This window comes from Elephas maximus, chromosome 7, assembly GCF_024166365.1.
Source record: "Elephas maximus indicus isolate mEleMax1 chromosome 7, mEleMax1 primary haplotype, whole genome shotgun sequence".
Classification (NCBI taxonomy): Eukaryota; Metazoa; Chordata; class Mammalia; order Proboscidea; family Elephantidae; genus Elephas; species Elephas maximus.
This window is the reverse complement of record NC_064825.1, coordinates 75,209,836-75,231,712: the sequence shown is the minus strand read 5'-3', so window position 1 is coordinate 75,231,712 and position 21,877 is coordinate 75,209,836. Positions and strand designations below refer to the sequence as shown.

The 21,877-nt window shown below is 42.3% G+C and overlaps 1 protein-coding gene across 10 annotated transcripts in view; it reads right to left on the bottom strand.

Annotated features, from left to right (window-relative positions):
• Nucleotides 1–21,877, bottom strand: part of NAV2 (neuron navigator 2) — a 451,696-nt gene that overhangs the window by 218,498 nt on the left and 211,321 nt on the right. For all 10 annotated transcript variants that reach the window (XM_049890692.1, XM_049890693.1, XM_049890694.1 and 7 more), the window contains one exon: nucleotides 20,469–20,629. In XM_049890692.1, the coding sequence (XP_049746649.1) occupies nucleotides 20,469–20,629 (161 nt within the window). The remainder of the gene's footprint in view (nucleotides 1–20,468; nucleotides 20,630–21,877) is intronic.

Below are 21,877 nucleotides of genomic sequence, written 5' to 3'. Positions count from 1 at the left end.
CAGGAAGGGACAGAAAAACTGAACGAATGGATATGGGGAGCCCGGGGTGAAAAGGGGGAGAGTGCTGATACATTGCGGGGACTGCGAGATTGCAACCAATGTCACAAAACAATTTGTGTATAAATTTTTGAATAAGAAACTAATTTGTGTTGTAAGCTATCATAAAATTAAAAAAAAAAAATTTACAATTAAGAAAACACCATGAAGCAGTTCTACTCTGTACCACATGGGGTCACCATGAGTTAGAATTGACTCCATAGCAATGAGTTTGTTTTTTTAAATCCATGATCGTTATCTTCATTATTATTTCATAATTTATTATTTTTGTTCACAGTTCATCATCTTACCTACATTAAACCCACCCACTGCTGTCAAATGGATTCCGACTCATAGCGACCCCATAGGGTTTCCAAGGCTGTAAATCTATGGACGCAGACTGCCACATCTTTCTCCCAAGGAGCTGTTGGTAGTCTCAAACTGCCAACCTTTTGGTTAGCAGTCAATCGCTTTAACCATTGTGCTACCAGGGCTCCTTCACCTACACTAAAAGCAGACCCTAAAGTTATAAGGCAGGCCTTTATACTATCTGCCTGTTGACACACATGTAAAGCTTTACAACAATTATGGAGAGAAAGATGATGATACTAATGAATTTCTCTGATGTCACTGACTTGCAACCCTTTAAACAGGACTTTGTCTCGAAAAAGCCCATCTGAAAAGTGGGCAAAGAAAAAAAGATCAGCTCAAGCCAGCTCAGGAAGATATGTGTTTCCTAGTGAGATTCCACAGGACCCTCCAAGCACAAACCACAAAAAACCATGAGACATTTTACAACCAGGAGTCCCCTCCTTCCCCCTGGAAGTCTTTACTCTCGGAGGGTACAGAAAGCTGTTTCTTGGTATTAGATTAACTGACATCTGAAAGTTACAATCTGTTTTTATCTGGATCAAAGGCAAAAAGATAAATGTCTCAGCCATTACTTTAAATTCCTAGACAAGTGAAGCACCAAAGGCTCTCTACTCTGGGGTTCCAGAAGGAATGGATAGAGCAGGGCAGGCTAAAATCAGCTTCAAAACTGCTTCCTGCCTGGGGGGCTCCTGGAACCAGGGCTCCCAGAAGGAGGCGGTACATCCCGCCTCCCTGGAACCCTCTTATCTGAGGTGGATTAAAGTTAAATAGATACAGGGAAAGGCATACACACACGTGCTCTTCCTGCCAGCCCTTGAGGAAAAGTTCTTTGCTTCCCCTCCTTACGGCCAGATCCACATGTCTCATGGCCGTCTTATCTCACAGTGAGGCGCTGGGCCTGGCATGCCTTTGGATGCCAAGTATGATGGAGACCTCAGAAGCAACGCTGGAATGGCAGCAATGCCCTTGTTTCATCAAGGGGAAACTGAGGCCAAGGGGAGGGAGGAGAAGAGGCACTTACCTGCTAACACAGCTGGATAGGACAGAGCTGGGGTCAAAATATGGTATGAACTTGAAAATGGTCTGAACAGGAAGTTGTTTTTAAAGTGTTAAAATTCACCAGAGTCCCTTGGTGGTACAAACAGGTAACATATTCAGCTGTTAATTGAAAAGTTGGAAGTGGAAATCAACCCAGAGGCGTCTTGGAAGAAAGCCCGGGTGGTCTACTTCCCAAAAATCAGCCACTGAAAACCCTATGAGCATAGTTCTACTACGACACACATGGGGTCGCCATGAGTTGGAGTCGGCTTGACGGCAATTGTTTTGGGGTTTTTTTTTACTGGTTTAAAATTCACTCACATAAAGTACACGATTCAGTGGCTTTTCGTATATTCAGGGAGTTATGCAACCATTACTGCGTTCTAACTTTAAAACATTTTCATCACACCAAAAAGCAAGCTCATACCCATTAGTAGTCACTCTGCATTCCCTTCCCCATGTCCTCACCCCCCCTCTTCTTCCCCTCAGCCCTAGACAGCCACTAATCTACTTTCTGTTTCTATAGATTTGCCTACTCTGGACATTTCATATAAATGGGGTCAGATAATATTTGGTCTTTTCTGACTGAGGAAGCCATTTTTTAATGGCAGACTTTGTGATTCCTCATTAAACTATCATCCAGAGCTACGTCATCAAATACTACAGGCTCTAGCCACATGTGGCCATTTAAATTAATTTTAAAATTTAACATATTAAAAAAATTCAGCTCCTCATTCCCTCTAGCCACATTTCACGTGCTCCACAGCCACATGTGCCTGACCCGTTAAAAAACCCGTTGCCATAGAGTCGATTCTGACTCATAGTGACCCTATCAGACAGAGTAGAACTACCCCATAGAGTTTCCAAGGAGTGCCTGGTGGATTCGAACTGCTGACCTTTTGGTTTGCAGCCATAGCACTTAACCACTGTGCCACCAGGGTCTCCCACATGTGGCTAGTGGCTACCGTATTAGATGGCACAGATAGAGAATATTTCTACCATTGGGGGAAGTTCTACTGTGCAGTGCTGACCCAGAGAATACCGGGCCATTTGGTGATTAAATACAGATCAGCTCTCTATGAAATGTCTGCTCCACCTGGTTGGTGTTGGGAATTATCTACAGCAGATGGAGAGTGAGGGATAGGAAGAGCTCAAGGGAAAAGGAGGGAGGGAGTGAATGAGTAGGCCAAGAAGAAGAGCCAACTCTCCTCCTCCCCACCCCCACCTCAGCGCTGTTCCCAGTACCCAAAGAGCTCTACCCCCTAGCCTCCCCAGACCTGAAAAGCTCTCTGTTTAGTTAAGCTCATCCAAAAGGCAGATTTGCCAGAACGTTTGGAAACACTTCAAGGAATCCAGCTTCTACCTCGGCTGTGTGATGATTTTTGGAGCATTTCATGCCAAAAGGTGATCTGAGGGGCTCCTTAAAAAGAGTGAACATTTCTGATCAATTTCTGGCCAGCAGTGGCCGCTGCGGTTGCCAGGACATGACCCCTAGTGTTGACCAACACCCCAAGGCCAAAGGCATGGCATTTGGTACCCTCAAACAGAAAGGACCTCAGAAAATGTTACACCAGGGTCAGCGCCACACCCTTTCCTTTGGGCTTTTCATAAGTTCAAATACGCTGTCTTTAAACTGATCAGAGGCTCTGGAATCACCAGCTCCTGGGAGCGAGGGCAGGAGGTTATTTCCAATTGTGGGTCTGGGTGCATTAAGGTGATCAGAGAGTCCAGACTGAAGCATAATGGAAAAAACAAAAGGAAAAATAAATAAGATCACATTTAGAAAAAAAAAAATCCCTTACTAATCAGAGTCCTTTGTTCCAAAACACAGTAGAAAAATCATCAATTACAGCCTTTTAAAATTGTTTTAGAGGAGTGTAATTAAGTTGGCTAATTTCCTTTAGTTCAAAACTCTGTTGAAAGATATATCTTCTTTCTTCTACTTTAGTAGCCAATTCATAAAACAAAATGACAACCTAACAAGGTCTTCTTTCTTTAAGTCTGCTTGTCTAAATCAGTACTTTTGTATTAAATTACCACTCCTCCAATAAGTGGTAGTGGAAGAATTTCAAGAATTAATAGGTTACATTTCTAAGATACCAGGAACAAGAGATAACCAGGTAGATATTTCCCTAGCCATGCTAGAAACTGTTCCTTTAGTGAAGGTCATTGTGCTGTGATGGATTGCTTTTGTGTGGCTTTTCTCGCCTTGGTCTTCTAATCCCCACCCAAATAACTGGGTGGGGCTGCGCAAATAAGGTAACTGTGGCCCACCAAGGGGACTGGTCAGTTTTGCCTTAAAAGAGAGCCAATTCCAGAGCAGAGAGTGGATTCCGTCACCACCAAGGAAGTACAGCCAGGGGCAGACAGTGCGTCTTTTGGACCCGGGATCCCTGCACTGAGAAGCTCCTGGAACCAGGAGACGGAGAGAGAGCTCTCAAGAAGCAGTGGCAGAGAAAATAACGGCAGGAGATGGCATGGTGGGCTTTCCAGCCCATGGAGCGAGAAAGCTAAAGTGCCTTTGGGTAGGAGGCTTGCTGGTTAAGTAGGATGCCTCTGGGCACTTATTGGCAGAGCTAAAAGCTCTGTAACACTTGCCTGAGCAGGGCAGAGGCCAAGGGCTAGAGAGGCATGCCTGTGAACACAGCTGAGAGGAGGCTGTCTTGATGGAAGAACTGTACCCTGAGCATTTCCAAACCTGAATTGTAACTGGTTACTTCCCTAATAAACTTCATAATTGTGAGTATTATCTTTGAGTTCTGTAATTGCGATGAATTACCAAACCCAGCAGAGAAGTAAAGAGTGCCATGGGAGGGATAGTTGGTGTCGGAATTAGTAAAGATGGCGGATAAAGGAGGCACGTCTAGCCTCTGCCTCATAGGTTTCAGCCTTGGGCTGTTCATCTTGATCTTCCTTCCCCATTTGGAAATTAGAGGAGGTCAGGCACCATCCCTGTGCTGTTTTTACAGCCACTCTTAATCTATTTTACACTCACTCTTAATCTATGTTTTTGGGTCCCTTGGTTTTCAAAAAACACACTTAACCGTGAATTATCCAAGAGAGATGTGGATAAACAAGAAGTGGCTACATGGGTGCTTTAGACTTTTGATCTAAGGCAATATACCAAGAGTGGGGAACTGGCTCTCTGGGCTTCTCCGTTCAGCAGCTATGGTTACTTTGTCTCTTGCCATCATTTCTGACTTCTTCTACACTGATGAATACATTCATTGAACAAACATTATACATACAATTAAGGCTTTTTCCCCCATGTATTTCATTTCATATAATCATCATAATAATTTTATGAAGTTGTGCTATTCTCATTTCCATTTTCGAGCTGAGGGAATTGAAGTTAAAAGATGTTAAAACATCAATCAAAGTTGCAGAGTCATCAAGTGGAGTTGCTGGGACCAGATCCCCGGTGTCCTGAATACAAGTCTGGCATCCCAACCATCTTCAACACATGACAATGTCTGCCAGTTAGTACAAGAAAGAGAAAGCCAGGGAGCATGAGCACTGTAAATGAAAATCAAGGATCTCAAAGGCCTGAGAATGGGCTTACGTATAGCCAGGCCAGTTTTACATGATGCTACTTTTCTAGGTGGTTGCTACCTTCTTACCCTGGCTAAGGTGGGACTCGTAAAGCAAGTGGGGCTCTTGTCTGCTCACTGAATTGCTTGGTGTCTACTCAGAGCCCATGAGAGAGACCTTTTGTTGGAATGGGGCAACCAAGGATGCTTCAGTCACTCTCTCCAGTAAGAGTTCTCAGAGTTACAGGCTCCCAGGTAAGAAACCATCAAGTGCGTCTGTGTTCTGAGTATTTTCATTTTCATGCATCTGAAGTCAAAGAGGACTATTGCCTTGACAAGTGAAATCAACCCATCAATACATATTTATTGGGTTCTACTTATTCCTTGCAGTAGACGATTACAGAAACAGCCCCAAGTCTCTGCCCCGCCCTGGCATCATGTATGCTTTGCAATATGACTTTGCCACTCCTCCTTCAATAGATGGAAGTCTGTTTCCCAACCTCATGAATCTGGGCAGGCCTTATGACTTGCTTTGGACAGCAGAATGAAGCAGAAGAGAACTGATGTGCCCTTTCAAAGCCTAGGCCTTAAGGGGCCTTGCACACTTCAACTCTGTCTTGGAACCTGTCCACTAGTCTGCTGGAGGATAAAAGACCATGTAGGGAAAGCTGGGGTGTCTCAGCTGAGGCCATTACAGATCAGCCAGCATCTAGCCAACCTACCAGCTGCCCTCAGATGCATAAGGAGCCCTAGCCAAGATCACCTAAGCCTGGCACATATCAGAGCTGCCCAGTCAACCTGTAGGCTTATGAGAAATCATAAATGGCTATTATTTGAAATAATTGATTTTTAGGGATTGGAGATATAGGGGTAAGTCATGACCTGCTTCACCAGATTTACCAAAGCTAGAGGATCCAGAAAATGTTTAGCTCCCACATGTTTCACTATTATATACTATTTCCCAGGCAGTAGTAACAACATGTTTGCAGAAGATTTGGGGGAAATAATCACTATTTTTAATTGTAGGGTTTGAGACCAAAATAACTCAGAACTTGGTTAAGAGAGTTGGAGCCAAGTGATCTGGGTTTGAATCCTTGTCCTAGCACATGCTTCCTGTGTGGCAAGGTCACTCTCCCTCACAGGTCCTCACTGGGTATTTGTTGGCTCAGAACCACCTGAATTTAATATAAGGCAAAGTATCCCTGGTCTCCAAAAGGGTTTATTATTGAAGGCCAGCGCCTCATTCACACATGAACAACAGACAGAATGCCAGTCCCCAGTTCACCTAGATCTTTAAAAAGAGGGCTTAGTTTCTTCCCTAAAAGGCCTAAAATAAATCCTCTCTTCTGCAGGTTCTATCCCTGGTTTTCTTTAAGTAATGCTGCCCCCTACAGCATGCATGTGAAATAGATTTGAAAAAATAATTCCATATAAATAACTGCCTGAAAACATTTGGATCTGGCTCTAGAAGGCAGAGAAAGGAATCCAAGTGTCAAACGGTAGAAACCGTCCCTCTATAACTTCTCCCTGAGAAGCCTCGGTTTCTTCTCTGTGACAGAGATCCTTGCTTTGTAACCTCTTGGACGGCCTCAAGGCACGAATATGGCAAGATGAGGTTTTATCTGAAAGTTAAGGGAGAAATCTCCCCAAGGGTGAATGGAGTAAAAGCAGTCATCACAAACTGTACTAAGGTCATCTCTGCCTAAAATGCAATTTTTTTCTGTACAGAAATTAATCCTACAGTGTAAGCAGCCGCATCAAGAAAAAAAGTACATTTTTTGGAATGAATACTTTTACAGGAACCCATCAATCGGTGGGACTTTGGGATAAACCATGGAGGATACATGTGACATGACACAAGCAAAAGAAGCCTTTCCAGGACCCCTCGGAATCATGGCAAGAGAAGCTACCAACTCTGCTCTTTGCCTGGAATCATTAAATCCTAGATTTGCAAGGGATATTAAACCCACTGCTGTCGAGTTGATTTTGATTTATAGCGATCCTACAGGACAGATTAGAATTGCCCCATAGAGTTTCCAAGGAGTGCCTGGTAGATTCGAACTGCAGACCTTTTGGTTGGCTAACATAGCTCTTAACCACTACACCACCAGAGTTTCCTAGCTGCAAGGGACCTTAGAGAATATCCACTCCAACCTACCTGCTAATGTAAGAAATCCCACCTAGAAAAACCCTACAGAGTGATGATCTAGTCTCTGAACAGCGCTGGGGTCAAGGAACTCACTACTTATAAGAAAGTCCATTCCATTATGAAAAGGAAAACGTGAAAGTTTTTTTGTTTTACATACGTACATGACTCATAGCGACCCTACAGGATATAGTAGAACTGCCCCATAGTGTTCCCAAGGAGTGGCTGGTGAATTCGAACTACTGACCTTTTGGTTAGCTGCCATAGCTCTTAACCACAGCACCATCAGGGCCCTGTGACACATAGGAGGCACTCAATAAATGTGTTAAATAAATGAATGATTGAGTCCCAAGACACAAACACATAATAAAGAAAGGAGGAATCATTTAGTCCATACTGTATAGTCTGGTTTTGAACTATTTGCCTCTTAGAGATGGAGTCAAGTCTAGCACTACTTTACTTGCAGCAAAAACTAACTAGTATCTTCAAAGATCCTTTTTCTTAGGGCTAAACCTACCTGTTGAATTTACCAGCTGGCAGCCGGTTGAAGCAAGGGAGCGGACAGCCCTGCGAAGGCTGATTTTAGCTCAGGCCTGCTCTCAGTTCCTCACCATTCCAGAGAAAGTTTTTCCACCATGCCATATGAACCCGATCATGCCCACAAGGTGGGTGTTCATCAGTCCACATGCTTTCTCCCCAAATGAGAAAACAAATGCGGGGGAGCCCTGACTGGAAGAAAATATTTAAGACAGTCTGCAAGTCATAACCCTCCCAAACAGTGCCTGAGAGTGTCAGGCTGGAAACCAAGACTCCACTGGGCACACAGGATGCAAGTCTGGACAGTGCGGGCAGCACAGACTCACTGTCCTGGTGCCCAAACCAAACCAAACCTGTTGCCGTTGAGTCGATTATGAATCAGAGCGACCCTATAGGACAGAGCAGACCTGCCCCATAGGGTTTCCAAGGAGATACTGGGTGGATTCAAACTACTGACCTTTTGGTTAACAGCCATAGTTCTTAACCACTGCACCACCAGTGCTCCATCCTTGCACCCAGGGCCCAGGGGCTTTTTCTTTCTTTTTTAAAAAATTTTGCTTTTCCCAAGGTGAGTCACTGATTCCCCACTCCACATTTCAGAAAAATGCTGTGATTCTCCCATTTTGAAGAAGGCAATAGGAGCAGAGTGTTAGGAAGCCTTCTTTACCTCTGCTCTTATGAGATTAAATCGATCAGGCCATCATTTTCCACCAGCAGCTAGTGTCTGTGGACCATCCACCAAGTTCAGGGAGCCTTGCCAACCACAAGAGTCCACACGGCTGCCACAATGGAAATCACGGGAAGAGCTCCCAAGACACTAAGAATGTCAACTGTGCTCACAGTGCCTGGGCACATACCACTCTGTACCTGACCACTTATCCTCATAGCCTGATACCTACAAATGGCCGCGCACCACTCCTACCATGTATATGTATTGTGACCATTATCTTGGAACTGGATAATCTCAGTGTGACCCTTCATCTGATATCCACAGCAGGAGAGGGCAATTCCCTGGCCCACGGACTATGTGTTGGCATCCGAATAAAATGCACATGCTGACAGGATTGTGAAGGCAAGCTGCAGCTGAGAAATGGGCATTTTTATCTGTTAGGTGAATTAAGTCCCAGGAGGCCATATCCTCAATACAGAGGGGCAGCCAAATGTGTATTTACAAGAAACTCATCAGTAGGTTGTTGCAGCTAGGTGAGCTGTCCGAGCTTTGTTGCCCCGGAGCCAGTAACTAGTTGCCGACGAGTCAGTCCTACTCATGGTGGCCCCAAGTGCGTTGGAGTAGAACTGAGCTCCACGACATTTTCAACTTCCCTTTTTTTTGGAAGCAGACTGCCAGGCCTTTCTTCTGCAGCACCCGAGTGGACTCAAACCTCCAACCTTTCAGTTAGCAGCTGAGCATGTTAACCATTTGCACCACACAGGGACTTCATGTAGCTCAGGTGCTCTCCCCTTAATCTGATCAGCATTCCATTCTTGTACTGAGCATTGTTAATACAGGCCGTGGATGCTCATAGAACAGTTAAGTTCATTTATTCCCAAAATGCATTTATCTTCTCATGCTAATAATGAACAGTGCCAAATACCTAACTTGGAAAAAAAAATACTAAAAAAAAAAAAAAATTTAAATGAATGACTAAACTAAACCCTGAATGCAGATGACACCTGGATGAAAATGATTATGAGAGCACCCAGAAGTGTAAATATTTTCTCCTACCAATGATCCTTGAAATTAAATTGAATTCATGTATGTGTGACATTTTGCACATGGCAGATAGAAGCAAAAGAAATGCTGACATTTATCACCTGTAGATCGGATCAACATCAACTAGTCATTTGCTATTCCTGACACAGACTAATCAAATAGATATTTCATCTTCCCAAATGATTTATTTTCTCTCCCTTTTTCTCTACTCATTCTTCCTGTTACGAGAGCCAGGTTTATCGTATTTTAGAGAAAGACATATCACAGAACCACAGCCTGCACACTGGCTTTGAAGTGTATCCATATTTAGAGAAAGGCAAACATGGTTGTATCCTCCTTCCTCTTCTCAGCAAAAAGGGGTGGGTTTAGCATTAAACGTTATTGGTTTCACACATTAGAGAGACTGATGTTTCTCCTTCTCAGAAGGTGCTTCTGAATTACGCAGTAGGTCAAGAAAATGGCTCGCAAAGGTGGCCAGAAACACTGCATGAGATACAGCTGCTCTCGTGTTTGACTCTAGTTCAATGTGAGGGGTTAAGGACGAAAAGGAGGGTGACAGGAAGGAGAGAAGGCATACCACTTAGGCTCTTCTCTGGGTGCCTTCAATGGTGCTTACCTTTCCTCTGAACTCTCATACTCAGACTTGAGTGCTCTCATTCTCATAAGGCAGCACCAGGCTCTTCAGGTATAGGGTAAAGAAAGAACCAGAAGGCGGTTCTCCAACAATGCAACGGCTGAGCCGACTTTCCCCTCAGAGTACCTCCTTGCCTGTGGCTTCTTTCTCTCACTTTTATTCCTTCTGCTACCATGTCCAGAAAATGAGCCCTGGTGGTAACAGTTAAGTGCTCCACTGCTAACCTAAAGGTTGGCAGTTCAAATTCACCCAGAGGATCTAAGGGAGAAAGATGTGGCAGTCTGCTTCCATAAAGATTACACCCTAGAAAACCCTATGGTGCAGTTCTACTCTGTCACATGGGGTCACTATGAGTTGAAAGTTGACTCGATGGCACCTAACAACAACCACATCCAGATCTAAGTATGGGATCAAAATAATTTCCCTTACTTTCCATTAGCTCAGCTGAAAGAAGACAGCACTGAAAATTTAAAAAACAAACATCCAAAAAAAAATATTATAAGAACTTCACTAAAGATTAGAGAGGCAACAGCACAAAATCAAAAGGAGATAATAAGACATATGCAAGTAGGCAAGTCTACCAAGTAGAAGTTGCAGGCTCTGAGGATAAATTTAAATATGCAGGCAGTAAAATGTATATGTAAATTTGAATGGTTTCCCATTTATTGGGCTCCTACTAGATGCCAGGCACACATCCTGGTGTCTTACTACATTATCTTTACTCTTCGGAACACCACCCTATGACTTAGTTATCTAATGCTGCTATAACAGAAATACCACAAGTGGATGGCTTTGACAAAGAAATTTATTTCTTCACAGTAAAGTAGGTTAAAAGTCCAATTTCAGGGTGTCAGCTCCAGGGAAAGATTTTTCTTTCACTGTTGGCCTTCTCATCAATCTTCTCCCAGACTAGGAGCTTCTCAACACAGGGACCCTGGGTCCAAAGGATGTGCTCTGCTCCCAGCATGCTTTTTGGTGGTATAAGGTCCCCAAATCTCTGCTTGCTTCCCTTTTTATCTCTTGAGAGACAAAAGGTGGTGCAGGCCACATCCCAGGGAAACTCTCTTTACATTGGATCAGGAATGTGACCTGGGTAAGGGTGTTGGGATCCCAACCTAATCCACTTTAACATAAAATTAAAATCACAAAATAGAGGACAACCACACAATACTGGAAATCATGGCCTTTAAATTGATACACACATTTTTGGGGGGACATAACTCAATCCATGACACCCTGCAAAGTTTTACTATTACAGTTGCTGTTGAGTCAATTGCAACTCATGGAGACCCCATGTATGTCAGAGTAGGACTGTGCTCCATAGGGTTTTCTTTTTCTTTTTTTTCATAGGGTTTTCAATAGCTGATTTTTTTTCTTTTTATTTATTGTGCTTTAAGTGAAAGTTTACAAACCAAGTCAGTCTCTCATACAAAAATTTATATACACCTTGCTATATACTCCTAACTGCTCTCCCCCTGATAAGACAGCATGCTCCTTCCCTCCACTCTCTCTTTTTTGTCTACTCGGCCAGCTTTTTGACCTCCTCTGGCCTCTCATCTCCCCTTCAGACAGGAGATGCCAACATAGTCTCATGTGTCTACTTGATCCAAGAAGCTCACTCTTCACCAGTAGCATTTTCTATCCCATAGTCCAGTCCAATCCCTGTCTGAAGAGCTGGCTTTGGGAATGGTTCCTGTCTTGGGCTAAGAGAAGGTCTGGGGACCATGACCACCGGGGTCCTTCTAGTCTCAGTCAGACCATTTAGTCCGGTCTTTTTACGAGAATTTGAGGTCTGCATCCCACTGCTCTCCTGCTCACTCAGGGGCTCTCTGTTGTGTTCCCTGTCAGGGCAGTCATCAGTTGTAGCTGGGCACCATCTAGTTCTTCTGGTCTCAGGCTGACGTAGTCTCTGGTTTATGTGGCCCTTTCTGTCTCTTGGGCTCATGATTACCTTTTGTCTTTGGTGTTCTCCATTCTCCTTTGATCCAGATGGGTTGAGATCAATTGATACATCTTAGATGGCTGTTTCTTAGCGTTTAAGACCCCAGACGCCACTCTCCAAAGTGGGATGCAGAATGTTTTGTTAACAGATTTTATTATGTCAATTGACTTAGATGTCCCCTGAAACCATGGTCCCCAAACCTCTGCCCCTGCTACGCTGGCCTTGAAAGTGTTCAGTTTATTCAGAAAACTTCTTTGCTTTTGGTTTAGTCCAGTTGTGCTGACCTCTCCTGTACTGTGTGCTGTCTTTCCCTTCACCTAAAATCGTTCTTATCTACTATATGATCAGTGAATACTTCTCTCCCTCCCTCCCTCCTCTCGTAACCATCAAAGAATATTTTCTTCTCTGTTTAAACTATTTCTCGAGTTCTTATAATGGTGGTCTTATACAATATTTGTCCTTTTGCAACTGACTAATTTCACTCAGCATAATGCCTTCCAGATTCCTCCGTGTTACGAAATGTTTCACAGATTCATCACTGTTCTTTATCAATGCGTAGTATTCCGTTGTGTGGATATACCATAATTTATTTATCCATTCATACATTGATGGGTACCCTGGTTGCTTCCATCTTTTTGCTATTGTAAACAGTGATGCAATGAACATAGGTGCGCATACATCTGTTTGTGTAAAGGCTCTTATTTTTCTAGGATACATTCCAAGGAGTGGGATTGCTGGATCGTATGGTAGTTCTATTTCTGGCTTTATAAGGAAGTACCAAATCGATTTCCAAAGTGGTTGTAACATTTGACATTCCCACCAGCACTGAATAAGTGCTCCAGTCTCTCCACAACCTCTCCAACATTTATTATTTTGTGTTTTTTGGATTAATGCCAGCCTTGCTGGAGTGAGATGAAATCTCGTTGTAGTTTTGATTTGCATTTCTGTAATGGCTAATGATCATCAGCATTTCCTCATGTATCTGTTAGCTACTTGAATGTCTTCTTTAGTGAAGTGCCTGTTCATATCTTTGCCCCATTTTTTAATTGGGTTGTCTTTTTGTAGTTGAGTTTTTGCAGTATCATGTAGATTTTAGAGATCAGGCGCTGATCGGAAATGTCATAGCTAAAAACTTTTTCCCAATCTGTAGGTAATCTTTTTACTGTTTCAGTGATCAGTGAAGTCTTTGGATGAACATAGGTGTTTGATTTTTCTTTTTTCCCCCTCCTGCCATCACACATTTTAATGTCATAATCAGGGCATCTGGCTCAGAATTTCTTTTTCTCCCTTCCTTTCAACTGACTCTTAAAAAAAAAAAAAAAAAATTTTTTTTTTTTTGGCCATTCCACACAAAATAATATGAACCTGCTTCTTCTGCTTTATACAGATCTTCTCAAATTTTAAAAAATTTAACCTTGTTGGGTTTTTTTTAAATAATTTTTATTGTGCTTTAAGGGAAAGTTTACAAATCAAGTCAGTCTCTGACATATAAACTTATATACACCTTACTACATACTCCCACTTACTCTCCCCCTAATGAGTCAGCCCGCTCCCTCCTTCCAGTCTCTCCTTTCGTGACCGTTTTGCCAGCTCTAACCCCCTTTGCCCTCCCATCTCCCCTCTAGACAGGAGATGCCAAGGTGTTTGATTTTTGGAGCTCCCAGTTATTTAGTTTTCCTTCTACATTATTTATAATGTTTTGTATACTGTTTATGCCATGTATTAGGGCTCCTAACGTTGTCCCTATTTTTTTTCCATGATCTTTATTGTTTTAGATATTATATTTAGGTCTTCGATCCATTTTGAGTTAATTTTTGTACATGGTGTGAGGTATGGGTCTTGCTTCATTTTTTTGCAGATGGATATCCAGTTTGTTAAAAAGTCTGTCTTTTCCCCATTTAACTGACTTTGTACCTTTGTCAAATATCAACTGCTCATATGTGGATGGATTTATGTCTGGATTCTCAATTCTGTTCCTCAGTGGCTGATTTTTTTAAGTAGATCAGCAGGGCTTTCTTCTAAAGTGCCTCTTGGTGATGAGAACCTCCAGCTTTTTGGTTAGCAGCCTAGCATGTTAACCATTGAGAACTGGAGGACTGTCCAAATAGAAGTTTGAATTCTTTCAAAGATAGGTGAGACATCCACCTAGGACAGGGTTCCCAAACATCAGTGCCGTTAAGAATTACTAGGATGTGAAATGTAGATTTCCCGGCCCTAACCTCAGAAATCTGAGGTAGAAGGTCTAAGGTAAGGCCTGGCTTTGTGTTTTTTTTTTTTGTTGTTTTTTTTTTTTACAAGTTCCTCAGGAGATGCTGATGTAGATGGTGCATGGGTCAGACCTTGTGAAACAATGGCCCAGTGTCTTAAAATTACCAAGGTCTTACCAGATCATGGGAATTGGGCTGTGTGCTTCAGACCTAATGGGCAGTCACCATGTTGGAGCTGTTCCCTCATTAATCACACATAGGCAATTTGCATGTACTTTTTTTTTTTTTATGTCAGAGCGGAGAAATGTTACTGTTTAGCCATTATTTTAGGGAGAGGTGTTATGTTTTAGAACTTTTCTTCTATTCAGTTAGACACTGTCAATAATTTGTTTACAAAGAATGGGAACTATGGTGTGATATACAAATGATAATAATGAAACCTGCCTTTACTGCAGAAGCCATACCAGCCACCAGCCCACTTGTGAAAGGGCCCCACTAAGACTTCAAACCAACTGACTACACAGTATTTCAACCATGAGAACTCAGTAGTTTTCTCATACCATGCAAACAACACCCACAAAGCCTCTGAACTCCAGCTACCAGAAAACACACCAAAAGGTCATACTCCTCACAGAAATGTCTACAACCAATAGAGAAACGACCAGGATAGAATATCTGAATTGGGCTACGTGAAAAATGTAAAAGATTGCTTCACATCTGACTTCTAGGGTTATCACTAGTGCTGGACCAGTCTGCTGCCACTTCACAGAAAAATAAACTGAAGCTCTGATAGATGAGGTGACTTGCTGCTGGTAAAGGATTAATAAAATCTCTTCCCCTTCTACATGAGAATCTGACCCTGGGTTAACTTTCCATTCTGTTCCCCTGGAAACCTGATAAAGATAGAATGTCAACTATGTTACTGAGAAACATTGCTCATGTTAAAAATGACTCTTGATTGTTAAACTGCATTTGAACTGGGAAGAACTATAAGTGAAATACAAATATCTTATGGGGACACCATCATTTTGGTCTTCCACTAAGGATTCTTCTAATCGGACTTAATCCATGTGGTTATGCCTACGGAGCTGTTATAAGACTACTGCCTTCTGTGGGATATGGGGGTATTAAGCCAGAAGGACTTCTACACCCAGTCTACTCGAATCTTGTTCCTTCACACCTGAGCTGTTACCTGAGGTGGGATGGGGGGACAGAGTGATAGTACCTACATGGTGTGTGGGCTGCTGTATAAGGACCTCTCTTATGAAAGAGAAGCACCTGATACCCTCTGCCAGCCATTTGTGATTCCTGTCTCCATCCTTCCAAGTAGAATGGTGCCAAATGTGGCCTGTGATAGCCTTGTGAGTCGCAATGTTTGGGTGATCCAGGAGTCGGTGCCTAGTGAGCACTGCACTTGCCCAGTGCCACACTTCTGGGAAGCAGCTGGGCCAGAAGTCAAATACAGTTGTCTGCCTTCAACGGACGCACTTTCTTTTTCATCACAGGGCCTCAAATCTCTTCTTCTGAAATAACCATACACTGGCCCTGAGGCTGGTGTAGCTTCTCAAACATTTGCTGGGCTTTCTCCTTTCCTCTAGTGCTTGTGAGGCCTCAAATTTGGTAGCTCCCAATTCATCCTGCCTGCCCAGCCTCAGTGAAACCCTGGTGGCATACTGGTTAAGTGCTACTGCTCCTAACCAAAGGGTCGGCAGTTCAAATCCACCAGGTGCTCCTTGGAAACTCTATGCGGCAGCTCTACTCTGTGTTATAGGGTTGCTATGAGACTCGCCAGCACTGAGTTTGCTTTTTTTTTGTTTGGCCCAGCCTCAACAGCTGGTTCAACTGTTCACTGAATTCCATTTCCAAACAATGGCCCAGAGATCTTTTCAAATTCAGTGATACCCTCTCAGTTCACATTGATAAGCTGGCTTTCTAAACCCTCAGATAATTACAGCTACTTCACAGCTAATTCCCAGTCAGAGATGATTCTCATCCACTGAGTACCAACAACCACCTAAGCTCTCTCTGGTAGAAGAACAGTATCAGGAATGACAGCAGTCTCCTGATGACCAAGAGAAGGCCCTACCCCATCACTGAAATGCAGAAGTCTCCCCTCTACAGCCCTCCTCTGAACAAGAGTTTAATAATACAGTGAGCCCAGCGGCTGTCCTCTCAGATTAACACCCAGGCCAGGAGAGTACGGTGAGTCATTCCTTCCCAACCCTCCCTTCCTTTTCTTTAAGGAAAATCCGGAGATGGAAATCAATGCAAATGATATCACTGCACTGGAGTCCTCCCTAAGAGCCTGCCCAACAAAGTTCATTGTTCCCTCATAATGTTAAGCACATCTCTTGTTATAGAAATATGTGTGCATCGCCCCTTCTGAGGCCGTGCACCGCTGGAAAGCAGTCTGTATCTTGGTCCTCTCTAAGTCCCTACAACCTGTTCAATACTGGACACATAGCAGGTGCTCCAAAAATGACAACAAAATGAATAAATAAAAGAAATGACATGAATCAGGCGTGCCCCAACCATATTCTTTCCTGTATAACTTGGACCACTGAATTAATTCGCTATAGATGAAATGGTAATTTTATGCTAGATTCCTAGTAAATGGCAAGATGTGAGCAACATCTTCATGGTTAAATCTCCTGCTCACTAACTTAGATAAGTGCCACAAAGTGACAAGTTTATAGAGATTCTAAATCAACGGACCCAATGCTACTCAGGCAGAACATAGCGCTGACGGCTGTGAAATTCTGTCTCCAGCCACGGCTGGCTCTTCTCTTCCGCCCGTGGCAGCCAGGATGATCAAAGAGGAAAAGAGTGACACAGAGAAGGAAGACCAGCAGAGGGAACATGCCAGAAAGTGCTGGAGGAGTTTCCACTAGACAAGCGAAATGACCAGATAAAACTGAGATATTCATTCATACATCACAGCAGTTTAGGAGCAGAAAACCTCAGAGTCACTTTACAGAAGGGGGAATTGAGGCCTAGAGAAGTCAAGCATCTTGAATAAGGTCGTGCCAGTCAGTAGCAGACTTGATCTCAAACCCAAGTGCTTTTTTCTGACATTAAAACCACAGGCTGTAACTCCCAGCAAAGTGTCAAAGTCCAGATTTCATCAAATGGTGTTATTTCAGCTTCTTAAAATTACCTCGTTTCAAAAAAAGAGTACTTTTTGCCGAGGAGAGTGATAATATAAAGTGATAGCAACTGTGTGGGAAAACTGGCCCTCTTGTGTATTATTGATGGGAATATGAATAGATATAATCTTCTGGGATCAAAGTTTGGCAATATTTAAGCAACTGTAAAATGTGTGTACATGCTGATGTAGTAATTTCCCTGAAATGGTTGTATATACGCAAAGATACAAGGATGGTATTCTCAGCACTATTTATAATATCAAAAAATCAGAAGCAACCTAAATGGAACTGGTTAAATAAGATACATCTATACAATAGACTACTATGCAACTATCATGAAGAGACAATGACATATATGTAGACAAAAAAGGCTGCCCATGATTTACTGATTTTATTTATAAGATTTTAAAAGTCATATATGTGTGAGGGTATATCAGTGTATATATGTGTATATATATATCAGTATTCTATATGCATTCCCAAATGTATATATTTTAAAAGAGTGTGTGTACACATCCTGACTTCCCTCACTACCTGCATAACTTTAGGCAAGATATTTACATTCTCTGTGCTTCTGTTGGAGCCCTGGTGCTGCAATGGTTAAGAGTATGGCTGCTAACCAAAAGGTCAGCAGTTCGAATCCATCAGCCGCTCCTTGGAAACCCTGTGGGGCAGTTCTACTCTTTTCTATAGGGTCGCAATGAGTCAGAATCGACTTGACGGCAACAGGTTTGGTTTGGTTTGGTGCTTCCGTTATTTACCACGAAATGAGTAATAGTACCCACCTCACAGAGCTCCTGTAAGAATTAAACAAGTCATCAACTCAACGGCAATGGGTTTTTATTATACGTAAAGCACTTAGAATAGTACGTGGTACATAGTAAACAAATTTATCAACATGTGGCAGTATATGCATGAAAAAAATATAGAAGAATATAAACTAAGTGGTAAACTGCAGCTATTTCTAAGAGGTGGGATTATGTAGGCTTCTTTGTCTTTGATGAATTTGTGTTGTTTGAATATTTTACATTAATTTTTATAATAAAATATAATAAAGATATACTTCCTATAAAATGAAGAAAGCTATATATCTTCTACATACATAGAATTCAGTCTATGAATTGCAAATGTTTCGAATTAACATGATGGAACAAACACTTTAGAAATGTACTGGATTTCTGTCAGTGTTAACACATTCAGAGGATGTAACTGAGGGAACAGGAGAAAGAGAAAAGAGATAATGTCACACATGTTTAAAAAGATAGCTATTTTCTCTCCCCTAAAAAATCTGTGATTCTGGTCTGGAGCCCTAAAGCCAGCCAGAATCAAAGACCCTGCAGCTGGAGTCAACAGTCCCTGTGTCCCGACCACGGCACCCAAGGCCGTCCCTCAAGACAGACATTTTGCAGCCCAGCTTGTTCACACGTGCTGCAACCAGGCAATGCTGGGCCTGACTGCTGCTTGCAGAAATGAGAGCATGAAACCAACGGCGGATTTGACCATGAGACCAATAATGATACAGCAAACAGCAGGTTCTTCTAATGTCTTAGGTTCTGCTGACTCTTCCCTCCAAACCTCACAGGCAAAATCAGAGATGAGAGTCTTTGGGAAAACTAAAAGGCTATATTGTTATACAGGGAAAGTTTTGGTTTTTATATATCTACTGGAGGCCCTGGGTGGTGCAAATGGTTCACATGCTTGGCTGCTAACCAAAAAGTTGGAGGTTTGAGACCACCTTGAGGCACCTCAGAAGAAAGGCCTGGTGATCTACTTCTGAAAAAGAAAAATCAGCCATTGAAAACCCTATGGAGTACAGTTCTACTCTGATACACGTGGGGTTGGCTCCACAGTAACTGGCTATCTATCAGCTCAACTCGTACTTGGTCATCTTATGGAACCATCTAATGAATTTTGTGTGAGTCCCTAGGTTTTTTTTCTAGTTATGAAATGTTAGCTATTATTTTTCTTGTTTCACATCTTACATGATTGTTTAGTATAACAAGAACTAAATTCAGTGATGACAGCAAGAGGGGACACACTTATTTGGCCCTGATTTTAAGAGGAATCTTTTAGTATTTCCCCACAAAGTATAAAAAGTGCTCTCTCTCTCTCTGGGTTTTGAAACATTCCCTGATATTATTTTCTTTTAATACTTTTAAAAGATTGGCACTGCGTGTTGAAATATTTTTGTCATTTATTGACAGAAAAATGAATTTCTCATTTAACCTACTAAGGCAATTAGATGGATTCCTATGACTGAAATTCTTGACTCAACGGGTTACATAAAAAGAAGTCATAAATTGGCTCATCTGAAAGTGAAATCCCAGAACACAACCTCACTGGGGTCTGACTCACTCACAGGAAAGCCATGATAAACAAGGACAGGTACTGAGATTATGTCATGGACTACCTCATCTGGAAAACTGTGCATACGTCAACTCCAGCACAAATCATACTGAACTACAGTGTATCTGTTCAAAAGTATGTCTCTCCCCAAGACAGAAGTTCTCAAGGCCCAGGACTATATCTTATGCATCCAAGTATCTGTTGTGTCTTACACATTACCAAGTGCTTGAGTTATTTCTGTTCCCTTCTCCACGTACTATATTTTGCATATACCCAGGTTACCCCATGAACTGGCTACCTTGCAAGCTGCAATAAGGAAATCAATGTTGCCTACTCCTTGTATGTAGCTACATGTACCCAAGATCTACATTTAACCGATCCACATTCCTGACTTTTTCAAAAGGTGAAAATCCCTTGTTCCTGATTTCCCTCACATCCTTCTGATGGGTAAAAAGCTTACCAACCCACAAAGTGCATGTCCAAGCTTACATTCTGGAAAACCACCTAATGAACAGAACGTGTTCTAAAAAACTTTATTTTCAAATCGCCAGTGTTAAACTATTTCTATTTGTAGTCCAGATGTCTTCTGGTCTCCATACCCAAAGAGATACAGGTATACCTGCTGACAACTATGAATACGACAGTATTTCCTCTGCTTCGTTGATGTGTCTGTTTATAAAGTTCCCACCAGCCAAGTATATCTTTGTGATCCATTCTCATTATCCTATTTGTACCCCACTCCCAAAACGAAACTCACCCAAGGGAACAAGATCCGCTACAAAGGAAGAGGCCAAAAAGGACCCTCAAGAAGTTCACTCACCTTTCTCATGGGTGGTTGGCGGTGGAGGTGGGGAGGTGACTGGTTTGGACTTGTCATAGTTGTTAAAGCTCTGGCTGCGTCGGTTGTTAGCAGTGGCTGGTCCGCCACGTGTTTTGGCCTCGCTGCCTGCAGCGGATACCCTCGCGGTGGGACCTGGAAGTCTAAAATGCAAAAGCAACAGGTAATAGGTTCATTCTTAGGAGAACAGCAGTGTTTCAGAAGAAGGAACTGCAACCATGCAGGAGATAAAAGAAAGCATCTAAGGCAGTGAGTCTGAGGTTTGCCAGTCAAAGACTTTGGTGGAACCACTACAAACGTCTAGGCTAGTAATAACACCAGCAAAGTCCCACAGTAAAATGTCAACAATTCTTCTTTGAGCAAAGAGAGACGTTTTGAAGGAAAATATATGAATATATGTTTACTGATTAGAAATACAAAGATCATCTTATTTTTCCTCTGAGATGGATATTTTTCAGTAAAGCCAGATCATGTTACCTCTAACAACTGTGGGATGTAAAGGGCCTGGTAAGTCTGCATATCCTGTGTGTGCATCTCTCTGGTAGGTATTGAAAATGGTGTTCGCCATAATCCAGGGATGCAGGTATCAAGAAAAGGACATAAGTTATAATGGTTAGAAAGGGAATTTCTAGCACTCAGAACCCCACACATCTGAATGAAAACTTATGGCCTAGTTGGAAACACTTGTCCAGACATATTTCAACACCTGACAACCTGTCTCCACAGGCATTGCTTTGAGGCTGAAGCCCAGCTTCTCTGCACGGTAGATACATAAAATCATATATTCTTTCTGTAAAACCAGCAGAATTCTGTTAGCATAAAGACAAACACACACTTTTCCTTTAAATAAAACACCTCATTTTGGGTGATTTGGGAAATAAAGTCACCGTATTTCTCTATAATGTGTCTAAAGATATTATAGGCCATCCCCCCAAAGAGTTTAAGGGTAAGACTCCCCAAATTAGAATTCTGGTCAAGGGATTTACTAAAGCAGGCTGTTTCCAATAATTAAGGTTGAAAGATGAATAATTGGTGAAATATTTAGTTATTTCTTTCAGCTAAAAACTCTCTTAGCTGTGTTTAAAAGCCAGTGGAACCTCAGCAGACTATCATTAGATCTAGTGATAAGTCTGAATTTTCAACTCATAAAGCTTTCAACCTTCTCTTTCCATGCAAATCTGTAAGCACCAAAAGAGTCTGAAGTCTGGAAGCATTTTAGATATAAGCAGGCAATCGCTTTAAACTTTCTCTTGTTGGCTGAGCAAGAAAGATGGTTGTAGAATAAACAGAGAACATGAGATGGTGTCAGAGGACTGTAAAATTTATACAGTTCAGAAGAAGCTGGACCAACTCCCTGACTGGGAGCTAGGAGAAAGGTTAGTTCTTCCCTC